Below are 23,942 nucleotides of genomic sequence, written 5' to 3'. Positions count from 1 at the left end.
CAATTCCGTGGCCATGCGTGTCCGTGAGCAGCGTCAGCCCACGGGCAGGTCTCTCGGTGGTTATTGCTGCGTGAGGAGCTGACAGCAGCGGCATTCCCCGCTCTCCCGCAGGGCAGGGCAGCCTGGGCTCTGGCCCTGTGGGTCACAGCTCCTCACTTGTGCCATCGAGGCCATTTCGGTGTGACAGACCCGTGGGTCCCACGGACGCTGGCAGGAATCACGGCACCGGAGGGTTCAGAGGCACAGCACCGAGGTGCCGGGCTAACCGGGGCTGGGATGGAGGCGATGGGGACCCGGCTGAGGTCTGGAGCCTTCCTTCCCATCCTGGAGCTGCCTCAGTCCTTTCTTCAGGATGCTGCCGGCACGAAGGACACCTGCTGAGCGCACACCTGACCCGCACACACACCTGGGAGTTCCCACATCACCCCGATTGTGCCACAACTGCACTTTGTGGTGTGCAGAGCCAAAACTGCTGCAGGGCACGGCGGGGAGACAGCACCGGCACGGCCGCCCTGCGCAGAGCCCTGCTCGCATCGCTCGGCGTCACCGTGGAAACGCCGCCAGCCCTCGGAAATTTCGGAAAAGCAAATACTGCAGGCACAGCCCGCGCAGGAACTGACTGCAGGAGACACCACGGACTTCCCTCGGCGGTGAGCTCGAGGGCAGCAACCGGAGCGACTGGAGGGCTGTGGGCTTTGTCTACCCTGGGAGCGGCCTGGGGACAGTGTCACCTCATCCGCTGCCTCCCACCTCACCTGCCCTGCTCTCCTGGGACGTGTGAAGAGCTGCTGCCTCGGAGGTCGGCCTCGCAGCTCCCCAAGTGCTCACACAGCGCCCTTGTGGGGATGGCTTCGGTGAAATCCGGGTGTTGGGGGGGCTCTGACCGCACAGCGTCTGCCTTTCCTCTCCCCTGCGAGTGTCTGGGGCAGCTGCAGTGCACGAAGATGCAGGAGGAGCCGACAGCTCCCTGCGAAAGCAAAACATGTTTTTTGGCGAAAGCAAAAACTGCAGCGGAGGCAGGCCGGTGCCCCCGCGCTGCCCACCCCCAGCACAGCCCGCGGATCCCCACGCCGCATCCACCGCGCCCCTCCGAGCTGCTCCGGGGCTGGCTGAGCGTGTGACTCGCCTGCAGGGTATTTTTAGGTATGATAATTTCTGCCCGTTATTGTTCCTGCATTTACAGCGAGCTGTTCCCATGCTGAAGAACTTCCTGGTGTCTGAACAGGCTGATTCTCCTTCCTTGCAAAAGCAGCAGATGGAAGGAAACAAACCCTTCTCTTCAGGAGAAGCTGAAGTTTAACGGGGGAGCTCTAACAAACACAGCATCTTCTTTTGCCCCAGCTTGAAGGGATCAGAGTCAGCAGTGCTCAGAGACCAGGGCTTTTGTTATTGGGAACTGCTTGGGAGCACTGGGATTCTTTTCCTGAAACGGCAGCAATTAAAAAATTATCTCCATGAAGAATCCTCTCTCCAAATCCTGTAATTAAAGAGCTTTTTTTAATATCCACCACTAGTCACCTCTTCCTGCTCCAGCATGTTCCATTTACCTTCTGACCCCAATTCATAAGAAAAGGAGAAATAATAGATCTGGAGGGGAGCTGCTCTTTCCTGCAAGCCCCACTCATGTCTTATCTCCCCCAGCAGCACCCAGATCCTAGTTAGGATATTTTTGGGGTCACAACAAGCCTATGTGTAGGGCAATGCATGAACAGGCAGCTCTGGAGAGCACCCATGCCAGTCCCTTCCCATTTTTCAGGCGAGGTTCCCATGACAAAGCTGTCAGGACTTCACTCCTCACCAGGTTCTAAACTGCCAGCCTAAGCAGTAAGGGATTTAATCAGGATAGCAAAGTTAAATTAACCATTAGTTAACTGTGATTCTTCCAGGAGGCTGAAGAAATAACGGAGCAACAAAGGCCATTGGTGAAATCAGTGAGCTGGGGCCCCTAAAGTCAGGCTGGACTGAGCTGGCAGTGCTGTGTGGAGGCAATTTGGAGCTCAGCTCTGCCTTGCACCATCCAGCACAACTCACTGCATCGCTCCATATCTGCTGCTGGGTTTCCGAGGGAGAGAGCTCCCATTGGAAAAGTCTTCCAATTCAGTGCTACCATTGTTTTCATTCCTCCTCCTCACAATACTCCTGGCTTATTGGGGCATAGTTTTCCCCACCAGTGACCAAGGCACTGCCTCCACCCTGCTCTGCGCGGGCTGTGGGACGCGTGGCTGCGCTCGCTGGGGCTCCCCTCGTTCCAGCAGACCCCGTGTGACCCAGTGGCTTTTGTTGTTGCAACAAACACCAAAACTGCGGCTGCCTGCGTGTCCAAAACCCCGTAGAGAGCCCACACCTGCAGAACCTGCTGCTTCCAAGGCTGTAGGGCAGCTTCCTTGGGCAGGGGCTGTCGCAGAGTCACAGAATGGTTTGGGTGGGAAGGGATCTCAAGATCATCCAGTTTCACCCCCTGCCATGAGCATTCCACCGTCCCAGGTGGCTCCAAACCTGATCCAGCCCGGCCTTAGACACCTCCAGGGATGGGCCAGCCACAGCTTGGCTTTTTTTGGGCAAAAAGATCAAAGATGATTCAAATACAAGACGGTCCCATGCACAAAAAGTCCTTGTGGCTGAGTGATGTTTTGGGGAGGAGCATCTGTTAGACAGCATTTATTAATCCTTAACAAATCTCTCCAGCTTAATTATACGACTCTAATTCAGGATATTAATTCACAGTGGGGAATGACACCTCTGTATATTCAAACCCTGTGAATCCAGTTCTTGCACATGGCGTGTCTCTGCCTCCAGGGACACAGAAGTACTTTTAAATTGATGACGAAAATGTTTTTGTCATGTGAACACTTCGATTTTTTTTTAAAATTGGGTAATTTAGCACTAAAAGATTAGAAGAAAGATCTAGTTTTAATGTCCTGCTCAGTTCTTACTAGTTTAGCTTACACGCCCTCCTTTTGAGGTTTATTATTTAGCTTTTAGTGTTCAATATTTATTACAGAGTGCAGATTAAAAGTGTTCCCTTTATTGCTCCGTTGTACACAATAATTAAAGGAACACATGTGCAGCTCCAAGATTTCAGAGGACTCGCTCCACTACTTGTCATACTTTCAATTGCTTTCAAATACTTTCACAGCACATCCCGTACGGAAGTCACTAAAATCAATGACTTCAAGCTTCAAGTGTCTCTTGGGAGAAAAGACATTTTGTACTGGAGAAAAAGACAAAAAACACAGAGGCATGAAGTGATTTGCCTCAAACCACTTGGGAAATGAAAGCAGAACCAGTCACGTGCTGTAACCACAGCATCATCTTTCTACTGAGCTTCCCCACCTAAGAAAATAAAAATAAATACAGGGAGAGCAGCTGGAAGAAATTGTCTTTACCCCTCCGGAGCCAGTCATGCTCAGACTAGATGGACTAATTAGGCCGTGATTTGCCTCCACTGGCCCCAAAATGGCTTTGACACAAACGGTTTCACCATTTCTCCAGGATACGTTCCAGCATCTTCTCTGAGGACATGCACAGGTTGCATCTTATTTTAGTCTCTGTGTTGTCCAAGTCAATCCCTGTGCAGCTAATTACCACTGCTGCTACAGCCTCACTTAGGGATGTAATCCCACCTCAGCAGTGAGTAAATCCCTGCATGTCATCAGGACAGCTCCTCACTGCAGGGAAATTCTCAGTGCACATGGTGAGTCGTGTGGAAAGGTGAAACCAGAGTCTGCCAGTGCCTGCAGCTCTTGTTCCAGCTCCTTCAAAGGCACCTGTGTCGCAAGAACCCTGCCTGGTCCTTGTGTCTCCAGCATTTCTCAGGAGTCACTCTTTGAGGTTATTCATGGCTGAAATCCTTCACGCTTCCTGCCTCTCCTTCAGCGTGAGAAGTGGGATGTTCATTCATCTCACTAAGACATCGATGAACTCCATATCCCTCAGAGGCAGAATACAGGGAGAAAAGAATCCAGGCTGATTATGGCACGGAATAATGAGCATCGAGGCCTGTATTTATGACTGAGCGTGCAGTTCAAAACCATGTCCTCGGGCTTCAATGCTTGCAACTCTCTGAATTTGCAGTTTGGAATCCCAGCGGGGCTGATTCAGCCTTCCTCATCCCAAAGCTGATATATTTAAATCTCATCCACCTTAGGGACTGATGAGGGTAATTTTGTGCGAGCCTGACTACAGCCGAACCGCACACGTGGAAAACAAACGTTACACAAGCTGAGAAGTCCTTCGGCCAATGTAACACTGAAGAACTCAGAATAAACCAACTCCTCTCACTGCGTGGTTTCCTACACGTGCTCCTTTAGGAAGGAAGGAGCCCAACACCATCTGCTCCCTGTGGATATGGACGAGCTGAGGGCCAGCTCGCCGTGTTTGGTGCAGCAGCGGCTGGCCTGTTCCCTGCCCGCCTGGTGGGACAGGGCTGGGTGGGGTCATGTGCGACCCGGCCTTGGTCAGACCGGGCTGGTTTCTCACCGCTGGCTCTGCTGTGTCCCTGCTGAGGCAGCGCTGTTTGTCGGCACGGCTTTACATCAATCTCCCGAGTCCCCAGGTTTCACTAACACATCCTTATGACAGCTTCCGCTCTGAAAATGATACTTGACTTCTGCGGCGTACATCACACGTAGTGGACAGAGCCTGGGGGGTCACTGCTGCAGCTCCGGCAGTGCCGGGGACACGCTGCCGGCTCTTGGCATTCCACAGGCGGTGACACACGAGTCCCCACACACAGAGGGTGGCTCTGCTCACCCTGCAGCCCCAGAGGAGCTGCCCTGGTTGGAAACCAGCCCGGCACAGAAGGACCTGGGGGTGCTGGCTGACAGCAGCTGAACGTGAACCAGCGTGTGTGCCAGAGGCCGGCGGCACCTGGCCTGTCCCCTGCGCTGGCACTGCTGGGGTGACACCCTGAGTGCTGGGAACAGCTCTGGGACCCTCATGGTGAGAGAGACGCAGGGGGGCTGGAGCCGGAGAAGGGAATGGAGCTGGGAAGGGGCTGGAGAATTCCTGAGGGAGCTGGGCAAGGGGCTGAGCCTGGAGAAAAGGAGGCTCAGGGGGGACCCTGTGGCTCTGCACAAGTCCCTGCCAGGAGGGGACAGCCGGGGGGGATTTGGGATCTGCTCCCAGGGAACAGGGACAGGAGGAGAGGGAACGGCCTCAGGCGGGGCCAGGGGAGGCTCGGGGTGGACAGCAGCAGGAATTTCCCCGTGGGAAGGGGGTCAGGCCTCGGCAGTGCCCAGGGAGGGAGGTTCGGTGTCCCCGGAGCTCTCCGAGGAAGGGCTGGACGCGGCCCTCAGCGCTCTGGGGACGGGGCGGGCGCCGGGCACAGCTGGCCCTCCCCGGCGCGGCAGCTCTCTCGCAGCCCCGCGGCTCCGTGACTCGGCGGCCCCTCCGGGAAGGCAGCCCGGGCCCCGGGGCGGCTCCGGCGGCGGGCGGGGCGGGAGGCGGCGCGGCCCGGCGTGACGGGGAGGGCGGGAGCGAGCGGAGCCCGCAGCGAGCGAGCAGCGCCCGGGCCGCCGCCTCCGCCTGCGCAGCGCCCGCACCGAGCCCGCAGCGCCATGGCGGCCGCGGCCGCCGAGCCCAGCAGCGGCCGCTACCAGCAGGTGAGGGCCGGGAGCGGGGCCGGGAGCGGGGCCGGGAGCGGGGCCGGGAGCGGGGCCGGGAGCGGGGCCTGCGGCCGCGCCCGGGGCGGAGGCCGCGGCTCGCCGGGGGCCGGGCCGGGCCGCGGAGCCGCTCCCCGCCGGCTCGGGGCCGGGCGTGCCCGCGGCCGCTGTTTGCCCGGTGCCCGGGCCGCTGTTTGCGCTGTCCCGGGGCCGACGTTTGCCCGGTCCCGGGGCAGGGTGTGTCCGGAGCCGCCGTTCGCCCGCTGCCGGGGCGACCTTGGCGCAGGACGCTGACCCCGCCGGTCGTTACCCCCCCCGGGGCCGGGGAGCGGTCTCGTTCCGCATCGTCCCGAGGTCACCGGTAGTTTTCTTCCATCTTTTACTCCCCTGAAGGCCCCCTAGGCCGGCGGCCGGCCTTCGGGAGCTCCCTCGGGGGTCGGGGTCGTTCTGTCCCTGCCTGCCGCTGTCTGCAGCGGCGGCCGCGAAGGGCCGGGCCCCCGGTGTGACCCAGTTCTGGCAGGCGCCTTCTGCCATCAGACGCGGAGAACTCTTCGCTTAGAGTCGTGGAGAAATCCCTCAAAACAGCAGACAGCTCGCTCCTGCTGAGGCGAGGCTCTCCCGAGAAATCGCTGTGTTGTGACTTTTCCCGGTAGCATTCCCGGCGTGGGTAGGCAGAGTTCGAGATACACCCTCCCATGGGACGGAATACTTGTCTCATCTGACAGCTGCGGGTCTCCGTGTTTTTGCATACTGGAAATGTAGAAGTTAAGCAAAACTTGAGCGCTTTATTTATTTATTTATTTATTTATTTAGGTTCGGTGCAAACCAGATGTGCACACTCCCAATGACAAATGTCCGCGTTGCTCTGTGTGCCCTGCTGGGGACAGATACCCGGGTCCCTTCACTAACCCCCTTTCCTGGCAGAGTCCTGCTGGTGGTGGTGACCGCACCAAGTGTTTGCACAGACGCCTTTTCCCAAGGGCTGTGCAGCGTGTCCCAGCCCCTGGAGCCGTGGGATGGGTGACAGGGTGGCTGCAGGACCCCACTGCCGTGCTGTCCCCTGCCTGGTGCACAGCTCCTGCTTTCCTTGCCCAGGCCTGTGTAAAGCTGCCGTTTGCCAGCTCGGCGTTGTGTCTACTCACACCTCGGGCAGACCCAGGGCAGGCTCATCTGCGGAGATTAGGGAGCCAGGCTGTGCCAGAGGATTTGCTCTGCTAAAGACAAGCACAGAGTGGAGGCCTGTGGAGCCACTGGTTTAACTGGAGTGAGAGGCGGATTCTCACTTGTAAATCTGTTTACTTTTGTGCTGCTGTTTAGAAATTGCTTCTCTTTCCTTGCCCTCCGCCAGAAGCCAGGTGTTCCTGTTGTGAAGTGTGATATCACTGAACCGGCTCCTAAAGCTCGTGTTGCTTCAAAAACCCTGCAAGCTGTGGAGATGCAGTTGGGATTTAGATAAAGAGAGGATGAGAGAGTGGGAGAGTCTCTGTGGCATTGGATGTGTCAATCTTCCCCCCGTATTTTGAAACTTACTGTGTGCGTGAATGTACAATATCATTATTGTACCATGTGCCAAGGAAGAGAGATGATACTGAAGTGGTAACTGCAAGGGCTACAGGTGAATACAGGATCCAGGCAGTGGAGGTAGTCTGGAGAAATTCGCAACAAGCTCATTTAATCCTTTAAATTATTGGATTGTAAGTCAGTGGAGGAATTTTTTAAAGCTTGATCTCTTTGAGTGATGGGGTAATGCATTAATGGAGTTGGTTTCGTGGGTAGGTGGTTCCTGTACTGGTAAATGTGATTGACTGTCCAAGCATGCCAGGGATGTGTAAGCCTCAGTCTGGGCTGGGTTCCTGATGTACCCATGTGTATGTGGGAGCAGCAGCACCGAGGTGTGGGCACTATGGAACCTGGACAATATTTGTAGGATTCCTCCAGTGCCTGTATTTTTGGGAAAAAAAGGTGAGAGTTAGTGGCCGTGATCTGAGCACAGCAGAACTCCAAACCCGAGTTTGGTACCTGCGTGTTTCTTCTCCCACCCCTCCCTGAGCCTTGCAGGTGGGATGTGGGCAGGTGGGCAGGTGGGAAGGTGGGCTGTGCTCCATCAGCAGCCTCCTTCTTCCCTGCAAACCCCCGGCCCGTGTCCGTTCCCCACCCTGGGCAGTGTGCGAGGGGCGCGCACTGAGTCGTTTTCCAAAGCCACCTTCCCAGCCCATGGCTCTGTGCAGGCATTAAAGGATCTGGTAAAAAGCAGCCTGCAGTGATGCCTTGGGGCGATGTGAGTCTGAGCTCACGTCCTGGGGAAGTGCAGCTCCATGTAAAATAAAACTAAAGCTCTGGAGAAGGGGTTTCAGCCTCCCCGACCCCTTCCATGGGGAGCAGGGCTGGGACAGGGTCAGGCTGCTGGATTTGGATCCTCCTCTGCAGGCCAGCTGCCCGGGCTGTGCTTGTGGAGGTGGGAATGGAGAGCTTTGGGAAGAAGGAGAGCGGCAGCCCGCCCTGGTACTGTTATTCTGGGCACTGCTGTGTCCCCAAAAAGGGACACGGAGAGGCTGTTGCCATTTCAGTCTGCCTTTGGGAAAGTCATCCAGGGATGTTGTTGGGATTAGGGGGCTTAAAGCCTTTCCAGCATAACCCTGGACTGAGAGTTCAGTTGGCAGAACTGTATTTCATCCTTGGAATAGAAATTACCCTCCATTCTGGAAAAAAACAGCCCAGCTTTAACAGGTTTATTTACACTCTGTGTTTTCCAGGCATGCTTTGCACTTGGAGCATTCGAAAATACATGTGAGGTGTATGAGTAATGTAAACCCACCTAGGAAATGGTGGGAGTGTTAAATAATGAAGACGTGTTCCTTTTTAAGTTCTGTGTCTTCCTGTTCCACTTGTTGAAGGTTTGCACGGATCGTGAATCATTCCACAAAGGGAGGTGTCGGTGGGAAAAATAAGGAAGAAAGATTTTTTTCCCCGTTTGTTTGTTTTTCCGTTCTGTGAAAACTGTGGAAGAAATACATTGCTGGAGATAGAATGGGAATGGAGTTTGAATCCATGAAGGACCACAATGCTTCTTTAATATCTGGGGAGGCTGGAGAGCCACAGGGAGGCAGATATCAGTTCCTGCCACGTGTGTACCTTAAGCTTGCGTTTAATTTTTCAGCTGAAATGGGCACACAGCTTGAAACTAAAAAAATGAGAACATCCCAAATCTTTTCATGTCAGCAGTTAGAATCAGAAATATCAGTGACTGTTTCCTCAGTGAGGTCCTTGCAGTGTGCAAGATGTGCTGGCTAAAGATAAGAACGGTAAGAAGAGTTGCAGGGTAGCTTGTTGGCACATTTGTTTATGTATTTTATTTTATTTGTAGGCAGAATAGGAAATGCTGTGTACATAAACCCAGTAAAATCAGAAAAACTGCAGAGAAAAATTGTTTGTGCAGCCTCTGCTCCGAGGCTGTGCTGCAGCTGCCCCGTGTCCAGCCTCGGCTGTGCTCAGGTGACTAAAATCTGCTTATTTTCCTCTGAAATATCCATCACTGTAGGCAACACTACCTGTCGGGCAAGTTTGCAAGGGTTTAGTGATTGTGTGTGAAAAAGCCATTATAGAATTTAACGACGTTCTGCCCCTAAACCTCAAAGGATGTGGGAAAGGCAGGGAAGCGGCAGCAGTCCAGTGTCATCCCAGAGCTTGTGGAGCGCGAGAAAATAGCTTTGCATGCAGAGTTAAATGCAGTATTACCTCAGGCATCAGGATGGTGTGGGACTCTTGAGTTGGGCTTTCTTAGTGCCTTTTCTCTCACCACTAAAATTCAGTGGGGCTCAGTAACCCCAGGGGGGAGCAGCTGTAGGAACAATCCCTGAGGGCTTTAGGTTGGTAAGTGCTCCCAGGAGATGAGGAACTTTTTTTTCTGTGGGTTTGACATCACCACTTAGAAGTAACCATCCAGAAGGCAAGGAGCAGGAGTTCTCTGTGTGTGTGTGTGAATTCTGATCCTTTGTCATTGGGAGGAGCGGGCAAAATTCAGTCATAAGGGATATCCGCTCGTTCTGTTCCTGCCTGGTGTGAAATAGCCAAATTTGATCTATGGTGGTGCCATGGGACTTTTTTTCCATTGAAGATACCTAACCTTCTCCCTGTGATCATTTAAAAAATGTGATATTTGAAAATGTTTACGAGTCTTACTGTAATGCCCTAATGTCCAGAAAAATATTAATCTGATCCTAAATATGATGAGAAGGCCTTGTGCTTTAAGTGTGGGAAATTTAATTTCGGCTATCCAAGATTAAAACTTACTTTTTTTTCCATATTAAGACCTTGATCTCTCAAGTCACAGGTTTGTGCTGGCCCAAGTGCTCGTCTCCAGTGTGTCCAGACCAGTCTAACTCCCTGTTTGAACAGAAGTGAGGGAATTAGAGCGGCTTGTTTCCCAGGCTTGAGGAGCATTTCTGTGGTGTCAGGCCCTTGGCTGCAGTGAGTCAGAGGACAGCACCCTCATCAGCCCAGGTTGTATTTTATGGACGTCAAATAGGTTTTGATTTGTGTTTTTTTGCCTTCGCATGGCTCACGGGGTCGTTGCCATCGCCCCCCTCAGCTGGATGCTGCTGCTGGTTCGTGCTGCTCCAGCTGGGGAGAGCCAGGTGGGGTTTGGGAGTGGAGGCAGTTTTCAGTCCTTAGTTAAAAGGGAGGAGTATCTCAGGATCTCAAAGTCACTCCGTTTGGAAAAAGCTCTCCCAGCCCATGGAGTCCCAGCTGTGCCCCATCCCCACCTTGTCCCCAGCCCAGAGCTCTGAGTGCCACCTCCAGGGGACACCTCCAGGGCTGGGCATCCAAACCTCCCTGGGCAGCCCCTGCCAAAGCCTGAGCAGCCTTTCCATGGGGAAAATCTCGGGCTGGCACGTGCAGGGAGGTCACTCCCAGCACAAGGCTCGGGCAGGAGCATCAGCATCTCCCCAGGGAGGGTTGATGTGCCACGTGTGTCACCTGAGAGGTGCCCAGCACACCTGTGCCACTGCGGGAGTCACTCAGGGCTCTCACTGCTCCGGGCTGGGAGAGCCTGCGGGAGAAAACAGTTATTTGCTCATCACAGAGAGGGCTGAAGGGTGTGGGTTGGCTTGTCTGCTAGCTTATCATTATTCCTGCTGATTAGTAAGCTGATGTTAAGTTCTAGGAATTTGCAACAACGTCGGGCAAAAGTCAGGATTTTAATTCGGGGCGTGTTTAATTAAGTAAAGCAAAAGTCAGTAAAAATAACTCTGCTCTTCACAGTCGGCAGTGACTTTAATTTACTTCCAAAAGGCTGGAGATATGTAATGGTATGTGATCTATTGCTCAGGCAAAGCTTGTGCTAATGCTGATTTAGTGTAGTGATGCTGATTTAGTGTAAAGAATATTTACGTGCAGCCTCAGAGCTTGGCAAAGGGGAGTTAAAAAATAAAGATTCAAAACTCTGTCAGCAGCCCACATGCTGAGTTTAGGAAATTTGGAAGAATTAACCAATGTATTTATTGGAAATGCTTTCTTCAAGGTTTACATGGAAATGTTTCCAAACAGCTTGGAAGATTTCAGCTTTTATGCTGCTGTGCTGTGTGTTTACATGGGCCACGTCTCAGTCAGGGCGAGTCAACCAGAGGTGATGTCCTGCTCAGTGCCAGGCTCCTGATGCTGGGGTTTTCTTTTTGGAAATAAATATCCCTGGGTGTTCTATCAGTTAACTTTCTGTTGGTTTAGCAGTCTGGGAAAAAATCCCAGCCCATGTTTCAGTAACTACATGCATGGCTGTAAGGACTGTCTTACATTGCAATGCGACGAAAACCAGAACCTTGCCTGAAAAGCAAGAATCCATCAGTGAATCTAGGAAAGGATTATCCCACAGCCTCAGCAGAACGGCCTGAAGTCAGGCACTGCTTTTACCCGGGTTCTCTGGGTTCTGGAGCCTCGGGGCAATTCTCTGGGAGCCGAGTCCGTACCTGGGGCTGTGCAGGGCAGGTGGGAGCGGGGACCAGGCCAGGGCAGCAGTGTGGCTCTGTGAGCCTGATGAGTCATTCTTCCTGTCACATGAACCCTCCCTGCTCTGCTAATAGGCACTTAGTTGAATTTTAGATGCCTGGAATCATTAAAAAGGCTGGAAGGCATTTGTGTACCTTGTCCATTAGAAGAAAAATACGTTTTCTATAACTGTAATCTCCTACAGCCTCGAGCTCAACTTCAGAACGTAGCTGCATTTTTTGTGTCATTAGCCATTACCTGAATTGGAATGTTTGAAGGCAGCAGTGAATTCAGCTGCCTTCTCCCACATGGCACTGGTGGAGGAACATGTATTTCTTTTTACTACTGAAAGAAGAGCCAGTGGTAGGAGTTAATATTCCACTCAATATCTGTGTCCTCTTTTGTTTCGTTTCTTCCAGTGTTGTTACATGTGGTGCTTTCCTCCCCACTCCCTGGTGACTGTGCTCTCAGGCTGTACCTGCCTTCTTTCTTACAGGCAGGAGGGGTTGAATTTCTGCCACCCCCTCGCCTGGAGAGCAGGTAACAAAGGGCACGTGGAATCCAGAGCGTCCCAGTTAGGACAGAGCCTTTCCTCCTGTTAATAGACCAGGTCCTGCACAGAAGTACTGAATTTTCATAGCTAGACTGACAGTGAGCATGATGGAGCGTTTTCTGAGATTTCATAAACTACAGAGCTGGGAGGATCATGGAATCACAGAATGGTTTGGGTTGGGATGACCCTAAAGATGAGGTTTTTCTACCCCTGCCATGTCCAGGGATCCAGGCACAGGGCAGAGGTTGAATCAAGCAGTTTGGCTCTGTGTTTTCCTGTCCCTTCCCTTGCCCCTCGTGCTCTGTGCAGGGTGCTTTGGGGTTTCTGGAGTAACGCTGTCTTTTTTTAAAAGAAGTTAAAGCATATTCTAATAGGCACTAACTTCTCAAGTTAGTTTGCATTTACCTCTGACGCTGAGCTCCAGGGGGTTTATAAAATGAGGCATTTTTGTTTCGTGGGAAGGCTTTGAGAAGACAAAGGTGCCTCGCTGTGGTGGAGTTGCTGCAGCTCCTCGTGTCCCTGCTCAGTGCCCCGGGGCTCAGCAAAGCCGCAGGTGAGGCAGGTCCTGCCACCTCCACCCCCGGGGCCTCACACCCTGGCGCTGTTTGCTCTGCTTCACATCTGGCCAGGGCCCAGCCCTGGGGCTGTGTCCTGCTGCCAGCTGTGCTGGGAGCTGCTCCTGCCAGAGCACGGATTAAATTCTCATCCGGATCACTGATTTCTCCTTCTTCAAGGAAATGGTTCAGCGTTGTCATGTGAGGACTTCTCCCCCACAAGGCTTGGGGCTGACCAGCACCCTTTTGTGCTGTTTTTCTCCCCACCTGTTCTGTTTAGAAACTGCTCCTGGGAGGCAGAGTGAGTTGCAGCTGACGTGGGACTGGAGTGCAGGACTGTGGTGCTCTGCTGTTTGGCTGCACCTGGACTGGCAGACAGTGCTCCTGGTTTTCTCCTGGTGCTGTCCAGTGTCCTTTCCTCCCTTTCCCCCTCTCAGCTGATCCCGTGGACCTGCCAGCAGAACCCCTCATTGTCATCTGCTGAGCCCAGTCCAGACTTTGACAGAAGATGTGGATGTAGTGTGATCTGGAGCAGACTGTATGTTACAGACTTGAACTGGCACGGAGCAGCTGTGGCTGCTCCTGGATCCCTGGCAGTGTCCAAGGCCAGGTTGGACAGGGCTTGGAGCCACCTGGGATAGTGAAAAGTGTCCCTGCCCATAGCTGGGGCTGGAATGGGCTGGGCTGTAAGGGCCCTTCCAACCCAAACCATTCCGTGATCTTTGATGTTAAGCAGCAAAAGGAATAAAACTCCAAAGCACAGAACGTTTGGATATCCAAGATCTGCATTTAGAAGTGCGAGCTGATTTATTTTCCCCTGATAAGACGTACAAATAAGATAAGAACATCCCCCTACGCCCCCACCCCCCCTGTGTTAAATGCTCAAGGAGAATGGCAACGTGTCTCTCCAAAGAAAAGAAAGCAAAATATCCTGGATGGCTGCAGGAGCAAATGTGTGGGATTGCAGGAAAGCTGGAGGAGACATTGTTGAGTGGTGATTTCAGAGGAGGGCAGTGCCTCCTGCTCAGCCCAGTGCTTCAGTCCCAAGGTGCTTGTTTGAGGTGAGTCGTTCTGCAGAAAAACCTCAGTGTTTGTGCTGCTGAGGTGACGAGAAATGGAAGGAAGGGAAGCATGAGGTGGCAGCTGTAAGCTCCTTTCTGGCCTGGTGCTGCTGCTTCCCTGATCAAAGCTGCCATGGCACACCTGCCTCGTGCGGGTGCTGCTGGATCTGTGAGAGCTCCTGGTTATTTATACAGAGCCTGTGGGAAGCACAGTGCACAAAATAAACCGGCTCCTTTTCAGTCATGCAGTGTGAAAGGTTGAAGGGAAGTGGCAACGTTTAGACTTCTGTGCATCATTATATAATGGATCCATGGAAAAAAAACCCTTCCTTAGCAAAGCCACGGGCAGCGATGGAGCCTTTTGTTGGGTATCTCACTGTGTTTCTTTGACCAAAACAGATGCAACTGCAGCTCCTAAGCATTGTGAGCTGAGGAGGTGCCAGGGAAATGGAGAGGTACTGGAAAGCTGTGTGCTGTGCTTTGCCGGAGTCCAGGTGTGCGAGGAGAGGATTTAAAAACAACGTTAAAACTGAGATGGAAGAGTGATCATTTCAAGTGGGAATGCTTCGGAGGGAGGCCGAGCAGCTGCTCTGTGTCCCGTGGTGTTCCAGAGGGGTCTGTGGTGTGCAATTCGAGCTGCAGGGGTGGTGTCAGAGACGCCCCTGACCTCAGGTGTGTGCTTCTTCCAGCTGCAGAATGAAGAGGAGCCGGGCGAGGCCGTGCCCGTGGTGAGCGACGCCCCTCCGCCCTACAGCAGCATTTCTGCAGAGAACACAGGTACTGTCACCTGGGGAAAGGGGGCCACTGCTCTGCTCTCACTCACTGCCCTCCTCATCCGCTGCAGCCCCTCCCCAGGCTGCAAGGGTCAGGATTGATCCACGCACAGCCTGTTGGGGCTTGTGGTTTAGGAGATGCAATTTGGCCGCGTTCGGCTGATGTCATCCCATCAAGGGGTGTTCAAGTTACAGTTCACAGTGTTCTCAGTAAATTGAAGACAGTTAAAAGTCAAAGTGCTGTGAGGATTTGTGGTTCCCCTCTCATTATCTGGCATTTGGATGATGCTGTGCCCCTTCCTTAAAGGATTCCGTACTTAAAAGGGTTTAAAGAATTCACTTTTCCTGCACTTTCCAATAGCTAAGCACTCGGTCACAAGGATGGGACTTTGAATCATCCTCCTGTCCTGTCACCAATAACTTTAATAACCACTTGGATCTGGAAACGTGACTGTTTCTGAGGATCCAAGTCAGCAGAGGCACAGCATGTGGTGTTGTTTTAAGCAGGAGTACAGCCAGACACGTTCAGTGAGTGTTCTGTGGGTTGCTGCCTGTCAGAGGAGCTGCTCCTGTGCTTTTCCCTTTCTGCTCTGGGACGGCAGGAGGCTGGAACGGCTGGAAGGGTGGGGAGGGATCAGGCTTTCCCAGGGGGAATGGGGCTCGTTGGGAGTCACCTGGAGCACTGCTCACTCCCAACGCGGTGTTGTTAAGGAAGTGCTGATGACCTGCTGTGTCAAACTGTTTTTGTGCAGCCTATTTTGACTACAAGGATGAGTCGGGGTTCCCGAAGCCGCCGTCCTACAACGTGGCCACCACTCTGCCCAGCTACGACGAGGCCGAGAGGAGCAAGGCTGAGGCCACCATCCCCCTGGTTCCTGGCAGGGTCAGTGTCCCTGTGCCCCTGCCCTGCTGCCTGCAGCTTTAGCTCCTGCCCGTCCTGTGTCACCACTTCTAAAATCTGTGTGGGGTTTTTTTGTGGGTTTTTTTTGAAGCTTTCTGGGGTGGTGAGATGCCGCACTCCCGAGAATCCTGTGGCTGGGGTTTTTTTTCTTTTCTTTTTAATTTTCCTCTGTGATGATGTCAGCCATCTCAGTAATGCCAGCATGTGCTAGCCAGATTAGCTTGGCAAGCTGACAGAGGGACTGTGCACTGACACTGGGGGTTTTGTTGTTTGGTTTTGGTTTTTTTTTGTTTTAAAAAAAGATTTAGGATTAATTCTTCAGCTGTCTGGCGTATCTACCCTTGATACTCGTGCTGCTTACTTAGTTGACTTCTCTGGAGGTCAGTGTAGCTGATACAAGGACGATAAAACCATTCTGTCAGAATGATTTCTTCTTGTTTTTTCAACATTATCTCTTGTTCAGCCATTCCCTCCACCCCTGCTAGCATTAGAAGTCCACTGCTCATTACACTTCTTCACAGAAGCCACATTCCTTGCTGAGATGATAATTTTTTGATGAGTTGAAGAATTCTTCACAGTGAGAACAAGAACATGCTGGATCTTGACTGTGTTAAAAATAAAGATACATTTCCTATTATATAGATAACATTTCATGCCCTGCACCATTCCAGGATGAGAAATGGGAATTTTTTTTCATGCTTGCATTTGTAGCCTTTTGAGATTTCGGATTCCAGCCCTTTTTTTGAAGAGTCACACCCAGAAGTGGGGTTGCTGTATGGGCTGGGATGACCTAAATCCCCCCCGTGCTGCTCCCTCTGCTTTGCAGGATGATGACTTTGTGACACGAGATGACTTTGATGACACTGACCAGCTGAGGATAGGAAACGATGGCATTTTCATGCTGACTTTCTTCAGTAAGTACCTGATGGAATGAACTTTTCTTCCAAGCAGTGACCCAAAATAGTTTGGGTCACATTTATGTTTGTGTAGCACCAGGAGAAACCTGTGTGCAAGGGGTTTATGCTTTTTTTCCCCTTGGAATATAAAAGTGTCTTGACCTGCTGCTTTTCTCCTGCTTTCCCAGTGGCATTCCTCTTCAACTGGATTGGATTTTTCCTGTCTTTCTGTCTGACTACTTCAGCTGCAGGACGATATGGGGCCATTTCTGGGTTTGGTCTGTCTCTTATTAAGTGGATCCTGATTGTCAGGGTGAGTTGTGTGGTGCAAACCCACGTACACAGACACTGATACTCTTTTTCCCCAGCAGGTTTTTATCTCATACTGAAGTTAGTGATAAATTTAGAGGTTTGTTTTTTTTTAAAAAAAATAATGAAATAATTTCTGAGCTTCTTATTCACTAAGAACAGAGCTTTTTCATAATTATATCCTGTTTATATGCTGGAATGACAATTGTAGTGCAAGAAAAGAAAGATTGCACACCCAGATATGCTTTGGGGATGCTCCATCCTTGGAAGTGTCCAAGTTTAAGCTGCACAAGGGATTCCTGGGATAGTGGAAAGTGTCCCTGTCTGTGGCAAAGGAGAGGAACTGAAGGATCCTTTCCAATGCAACCCACTCTGGGATTCTGGGATTCATTCAGAGTGTCTGACAGAGCCACTGGCCTGGATCAGTGCTGGATCCGAGTGTGGTTTTGTGCTGAGCTGCAGCAGCAATTCTCTGATCCTGGGAAAACATTATCCCAGGCAAAGCCAGCCCTGCCTTCGGCCTCTGCAGCCTGCTGCACCTTAGGCTGTTCTCTGGAAAGAAGGGAATTCTGTGAAATGCAGGGTGGCTGATGAGCAGAGGGAAGCAGGGCTGCGGGGAGGAGCAGTGGGAGAAGGCCGTGGGTGCCCTCTGCTGCAGCCTCCCTGCGGCACAGCAGCAGCACCAGCAGCAGCCTGCCATCCTGCCCTAGGAGTGTCGGCTCTTACGTTGTTTTGGAGGGACCGGGAGAAAATATTTCCATCAGGAAGTCTTTATTTGGAGCCTGTGAAATGATGGTGCACAGACATTCCAGGCTGAAGGCTGAATTTCAAGCAGAGCAGCTCATTGGCTGTAAATAGAAGTAGAGAGCATTAATGTCAGAGCTGTCACTTCCTACCCTGTCTTTTGGGGCTGGGAATTCTAATTTGTAAACACAACACCTCTTCACTTTCCTGTAGACAGTTTTTGTGGTCATCTTGGTACAGAGGTGTTCAGAACTGTTTGCTGGATTAAGGGATGTGACAGAAGGAGGTGACGTTGTCTGTGGGTTTGATTTAAACATCAGTAACAAGTTTACCTTGTGTTGTGTTTTTAACCTGGAATAGAACAAACCCAGAGGAATGATACTGTATTTACACTGAAACTGTGACCTTCCGTGCTCTCATAGTGTTGGTACCTTTCATTTCATAGCAGGAATCTTGTCCGTGGACCCCACAGATGTGGGATTTCTTTTCCCACGGTTACACCATCCAAAGCTGACAGTGTAATCAACGTGCTGCACTGCTGCAAACCTGCTCTGCCCTTCCAGAAACTGCAGCTGTGCTTTACAAGCATCCAGGACACAATTTAAAACAGGAATATTTGCCCAGTGGTGTCCTTGTGCCCCACTGATTGCCACAGTTCATGGCTGGGTGTCAAATCTGTCCCATTCCCCTTGTTAGAGCTGGTGCAGAAAAACCATAAATAACAGCTTGTGGAGGTAACTCATTCCTGCAGCTGGTGAAACGCAGCGTTCCATGAGATCTCCTGTGTGCAGCCCTGATCTGGTTCCTGCCAAAGTTGGAGGGAATAGACTTTGGCTCACAAATGTGCTCTAAGCTGTATTTTGTCTGTCTCTTTTTCAGTTCTCCACCTATTTTCCTGGTTACTTCGATGGCCAGTACTGGCTTTGGTGGGTCTTCCTTGTACTAGGTGAGTGTTTGGGGGGGGAAAAAATGCTTAAAAACTCTGGAAGATCAGTTAGGATTTTGTGAGCATTCCTGGCTGTTAAATACGTGTTGTAGATGTACAGGTGGAATGTGACCCTCATACTCCTCTGAGCACATTCAGGTTTTAAAAGCACATGTAAACACTGTCCTTCTGTTGCCAGTTCTTGGTGGCAGCATCCTGATATCATCCAGGAGTTAAGAAGAGAGTCATGCTTGTAATTGATGTGTCTGCTCTTGCATCTTAAATGGAAGAGTGGATTGCTGCCCTCCTCGTTTTATTTTCTCCTTCCTGCTTTGGGAGTGACTGGGTCTTGTTTGGAGTCAAAAGTTTTGTGATTGCCCGAGGAAAGTTCGTTTTTGAAGTTACCCGAAGTGGGAAGAGGAGGTGGTGTTGCTACCAGAAATAATGACTGTGTGTGATCAGCTGCTGTGCATCCCAGTGACGAGGTCCCTCTGTGCAGGTGGCAGGGAGTTCAGCTGCTCCCTCTCATTGAAGAAGCCACACCTGTGTTAACTGGACCAATGTGTCTCTCCCCTGCAGGTTTTCTGCTGTTTCTCAGAGGATTTATTAATTATGCAAAGGTTAGGAAGATGCCAGACACGTTTTCCACTCTCCCCAGAACCAGAGTTCTCTTTATTTACTAAAGGTAAATTTCCTGCTTTCCCGAATTTGTTCTGCTTTGATTTGAACTCTGTTTAGTGACTTTTCTAGGCTACACTTTCCGTTGCTTGAATATTTTTAGAACTCCAGGAAGCAGGGAACAGTTGTTTCTTGGTATCCCCTACGCAGCTCCTGTGTCTGCAGAGCCCAGCCTGACCTGCTGGGAGGAGCACTGGACATTTCTCCCTGAGTTTTTGCTGTGAGGAATTGGATATTCATTTGATCCCGTGCCTAGACACTGAGAACAAAACCTCTGCCCCTTGGTACTGCTGAGTATTTGACAAATGTGTCCTGGAGAATAAATCACATACCTGAAACACGTGGTGTGTCCCAAACCCGAGGGGAGGTCACAGAATGTTGTTGGAGGGGCTTGCCAGTGCCTTTGGCTTTTGTCCCAGAACCAGCAATTTGTCTGGATTCTGCTGTTTGAAATTGCTGCCAGGTCCCTGAAGGAATGACACCTTTGCTCTCCTCAGGCCTCTCCCACACACCTGAGCTGTGCTGCCTGAGCATCCTGCAAAAACCTGAGTGCTGGGGAATCTTTTGCTCCGGTGCTGAACCTCAGCCTGGCTGCCCTAATGGGGCTGTAAAGGAGGAGGCTTAAGTAGCTGAAGCCTTGTAGCACAATTTCCTGCTCACAGCAGATAATGGCGTGGCATTAACTGTCCCTCCCTGAGGGGAAGGAAATCCTGGAATAGGTTGCTTCCCAGCTGGGGAGTGCAACACGATGCTCCCTTTAGAAATATCATAATAACACTCCATTTCCCCAGACAGAGGCAATTGCAGCTGGGACAGTCAAAGAAACCAAACCAACCCCAGCTTTAAATCGGGGGGTCATTAAATTGTTGAGATTTGAAAACCGAGCCTTGGGTTTCCAAATGCACTTCCCTTTTATTAGAAACTGCAAATTGCCCACGATTCTACTTCATTTCCAGTCTGTGAGGAGAACCTGCAGCACAGAACAGCCTTTGTGCAGTGTTTTCCTCTGGTGATAGTGTGTAAAAATAGTTCAGCCAGTTTCTTTACGTGTTTCAGTTCTGTTTAACAAAGTTCTGGTGTGTGACCTCCTCCAGGATCTGTAATATCCTCCCAGATTCCTGCTGAGTCACCAGAGGATTGATTTCCCCCAGTTTATGGCCACAGAATGCGAGCATTTAAAGTCAGTTTATCTCTGTATTTTGTCTGACAAAATAATTTTTTTAACAAAATTTTGCTCCTTCACCAAAACTTTAATTTTTTTATTTCCTAAAGGAACTCTGTGGGGTTTTTTTGCACAGATTTTGCCTACGTTTGAAATTTGAAATTACAGTTTTAGAGACCTGGCTTTACTCCTTGCTTGTGAGCGTGTTTAAATTCTTATTTGTGTGTCATTTTAGAGCGTTTTCAAAAAGCACTTTCTCTTTCAGACATGCTGAGATAGATGTCCAGAATAATTTGTAAATATTACAACTTTGATACTTGGCCTGAAAATAAATCTTTAATCCTGAATTCTGAGTGAGGGAACCACAAAAGACTTGGATTTTTAGTGTATTATTGCCCTTAGATGAGATTTCCTCTTCAGGGTATGATGCAAAGGGCACAGAGGGCTTATTTTTATTTTAGAGCAGGGATAAATTTTAGAAAATTAGGCTGGGACTAGTGAGTGCAAACCAGAAAATACAGCCTGGTGAAATGAATCTGGTGGAAAACTGTTCCAGCTGCGTGTGCAGCAGTGCACGCAATCCTGCTGGTATCCCATAAAACACACACAGATTCCCGAGCATTTTGCTGGAGTCCCATCATTGTGTGCTGAGACGCTTCATAAGCCCTTAGACATCCTGTGCTGTGTGAACGACATCCTCCTGTTATCCAAAATAACCCTCTGACTGCAGTTTCGGTGTTCAATGTCCTTCTCCAACAGATGTTTTCTGGCAAATGTCTTCCTGCATTAGTGAAATCCCCCCCAAGAAGCAGCAGGACACCTGCAGGAAGTGAATCAAGGCTCTGGAGCAGAAGAAAAAATAATCACCTGCTTTAAAATAAATAAATAAAAGTACTGTTGGAAAAAGAAAAAAAAAAAAAAAGGAGAAGCATTTCTTTCTATTTGTTTTTAGGTGTAAAATTTTAATAATTAACGCAGAGTTCTGTAACTGTTGACTCATTAGTGGCTAATGTTTGACGCAGCTCTTGCAGCGAGTCTGTGGCTGCTGACGGAGGAGTTTGTGGTGCTTGGGCAGCAGGAACCGTCCCGGGGCCAGCAGGGGCCAGGCTTGCTTTAGTTCCTCCTGCAGCCTGGGAGTGCTGGGCTCTGCCTGTGCAGTGCAGAGTGTGACACCCTGTGCTGGACTGTCTCTGTGTGTGTGACACCCTGTGCTGTACAGAGTGTGACACCCTGTGCTGGACTGTCTCTGTGTGTGTGACACCCTGTGCTGTGCAGAGTGTGACACCCTGTGCTGGACTGTCTCTGTGTGTGTGACACCCTGTGCAGTGCAGAGTGTGACACCCTGTGCTGGACTGTCTCTGTGTGTGTGTGACACCCTGTGCAGTGCAGAGTGTGACACCCTGTGCAGTGCAGAGTGTGACACCCTGTGCTGGATGTGACACCCTGTGCTAGAGTGTCTGTGTGTGTGACACCCTGTGCTGGGCTGTGTGTGTGACACCCTGTGCTGGACTGTCTCTGTGTGTGTGACACCCTGTGCTGGGCTGTCTCTGTGTGTGTGACACCCTGTGCTGTGCAGAGTGTGACACCCTGTGCTGGACTGTCTCTGTGTGTGTGACACCCTGTGCTGGGCTGTCTCTGTGTGTGTGACACCCTGTGCTGGGCTGTCTGTGTGTGTGCTCTGTGTCCTGTACAGCCCATGTAACTCCCTGTACTCCCTGTCCTATCCATCCTGTGTATTCCATGTACTCCATGCCTTCTCCTGTCCATGTCCTGTCCGTCCCTGTACCCCCCGTCCTGTCCATCTCTGTACCCCCTGTCCTGTCCATCCCTGTTGTCCCTGTCCTGTCCATCCCTGTACCCCGTGTCCTGTCCATGTCCTGTCCATCTCTGTACCCCCTGTCCTGTCCATCCCTGTTGTCCATGTCCTGTCCATCCCTGTACCCCGTGTCCCGTCCATGTCCTGTCCATCCTTGTTGTCCATGTCCTGTCCATCCCTGTTGTCCCTGTCCTGTCCATTCCTGTACCCCGTGTCCTGTCCATCCCTGTTGTCCCTGTCCTGTCCATCCCTGTACCCCGTGTCCTGTCCATCCCTGTTGTCCCTGTCCTGTCCATCCCTGTACCCCGTGTCCTGTCCAGCCGTGCTGGCAGCACCGGGGTGACCCTGGAGCTGAGGTGACAGCTCGGGGTGGCTGCACTCCTGCAATCCCCCAGCACCCCGGGGCCTGTGAGGAAAAGGGGTCACTGCAGTCCAGACTCCCAGGTGGCGTTGGGAATTCTGAGGTGGCACAAGTATTAACTTTTAACAGTCTTTATTCTCGGTGTTGTAGTATCCTTTCCTTTCGCACCACCAACTTTTTGGGCTCTCCGGGGGTTTTCACGGAACAAGTCTGTAGTGTAAAACTGAAAGATCATGTTGCAACTTTGTATAAAGATCATCTTGCAAAACAAAGGCCTTTTTTTTTTCCTCTTCTTTGGCTTGGGACTTTTGAGACAATTCCTAACATACCTGTAATTCTTGCTTTTATAATTTGTGTTAGCAGAGACTCTGACGCGTTGGAAATGTAGATTTAATGTGCACTCCTGTGCTTTCTGCCAAGTGGTCATTCACTTTGGAGTTTTACTATGTTCAACCTGTAAATACAGCAGAACGTCAATAAATGTCACTTCTGTAGCAATTGTTGCTGTAGGACGATGTTTAATTGACTTTGGATGTGTTATTGCACCTGGACATTGATGACAAACACAGATTATCTGGGGGCATTCCATCACTTTCCGTGGAAGGCGTAACACAAATCTCCAGGGTGTCCGTCTTCTTTGTAACCAAGCCTGTCAGCAAATGGTGATTCCATTTTGGGGGGATTTGTTGGGTTTTTTGGTAGTTTCATGACTTAATCTGACCCATGAAAATGGTTTTGGTTCACGGCTGAACTTCTCAAATGTACAGTCCCCACAAACGAGCATTTGGGACTGACAGGGATGGACAGAGGTTCCACAGATTCCTCTCTAAACAGGGATAAATGCACACAGAATTAGGAATTTTATCCTACAAGGCAAAATCTGCAGCATTGGGGAACTCTGAATCACATTTGCCCAAACTTGGTCGATGAGCCTCGTGTTTACTCTCCTGGCATCTGGGCCTTATTTGGGCTTGGATATCCAGAGAACTGGAATATTTGGCATTCCTGTTCCTCCTCCTGTGGTGGCCTGAAGCTGCAGACACCTCCAGCTCCACGTTCCTGCACAGACAGAGGCTCTGGGAGCACGGGGTGGGTGACAGGGTCTGGAGAAGCCCCGCTGTGTTTGGTGTGACTCCAGGCTCACATACTTGTTTTGGCTCTGCGACAGCTCAGCCACTTCACACAAGTGGCAGGGCTGTGGTCACCTGCAGTGACCGAGCAAATACCTCTGGCCAGGCTGGGCATGGAGGCTTTGGGTGCTGTGGAGGGCAGACACGACTGCAGAGCTGCTGTGCTGTGGTGGGAAGGGAGCCTGGACAAAGGAAGGAGTCCCTGCCCATGGCAGGGGTGGCACTGGGTGGGATTTAAGGTCCCTTCTACCCAAACCAGTAAGAAGTACATCTTGGGATCTGATTTCCAGTTTCCATGAAAGACAGAAAAGCAACCCAAGGGGAGAAGGCTCAGCTGAAGGGAGAACAGCACGTGCTGGAAGAAATCAGATCTGCCTGTAGTAAGCGGTAGGAGCACCCCGGAGGAAAGGAGTGGGGTCTGCCCATTGTCTGTGCCCTTCTGCCTGCTCTGGTGGGAACCCCAATGAAAATATTGTCTGCTGAAACCCCAGTGC

General features: G+C 51.1%; 1 protein-coding gene across 1 annotated transcript; it reads left to right on the top strand.

Annotated features, from left to right (window-relative positions):
• Positions 1-5,476: 5,476 nt before the first annotated feature.
• On the top strand, positions 5,477-22,816 carry NDFIP1 (Nedd4 family interacting protein 1). Its single transcript, XM_066197063.1, has 8 exons — positions 5,477-5,603; positions 14,443-14,530; positions 15,279-15,409; positions 16,254-16,341; positions 16,512-16,636; positions 18,256-18,322; positions 18,881-18,986; positions 20,901-22,816. Exons 1-7 carry the CDS (start codon positions 5,559-5,561, stop codon positions 18,982-18,984), a joined length of 648 nt encoding a protein of 215 aa, XP_066053160.1. The 5' UTR covers positions 5,477-5,558; the 3' UTR covers positions 18,985-18,986; positions 20,901-22,816.
• The last annotated feature ends 1,126 nt before the right edge of the window (positions 22,817-23,942 follow it).

The sequence above is a fragment of the Chamaea fasciata genome, unplaced genomic scaffold (assembly GCF_029207755.1).
Source record: "Chamaea fasciata isolate MVZ Bird 193981 ecotype frontalis unplaced genomic scaffold, bChaFas1.0.hap1 SCAF_15, whole genome shotgun sequence".
Taxonomy (NCBI): Eukaryota; Metazoa; Chordata; class Aves; order Passeriformes; family Sylviidae; genus Chamaea; species Chamaea fasciata.
Note: the sequence above shows the minus strand (reverse complement) of the source record. Positions and strands in the feature narration are given on the sequence as shown.

Excerpts from the sequence above, each read along its gene's own strand:
- NDFIP1 (XM_066197063.1), top strand. The coding sequence starts at position 5,559 with ATGGCGGCCGCGGCCGCCGAGCCCAGCAGCGGCCGCTACCAGCAG. Across the intron at positions 14,531-15,278 it reads CATTTCTGCAGAGAACACAG|CCTATTTTGACTACAAGGAT; the intron begins GTACTGTCACCT and ends GTTTTTGTGCAG. Across the intron at positions 18,323-18,880 it reads GTGGGTCTTCCTTGTACTAG|GTTTTCTGCTGTTTCTCAGA; the intron begins GTGAGTGTTTGG and ends TCTCCCCTGCAG.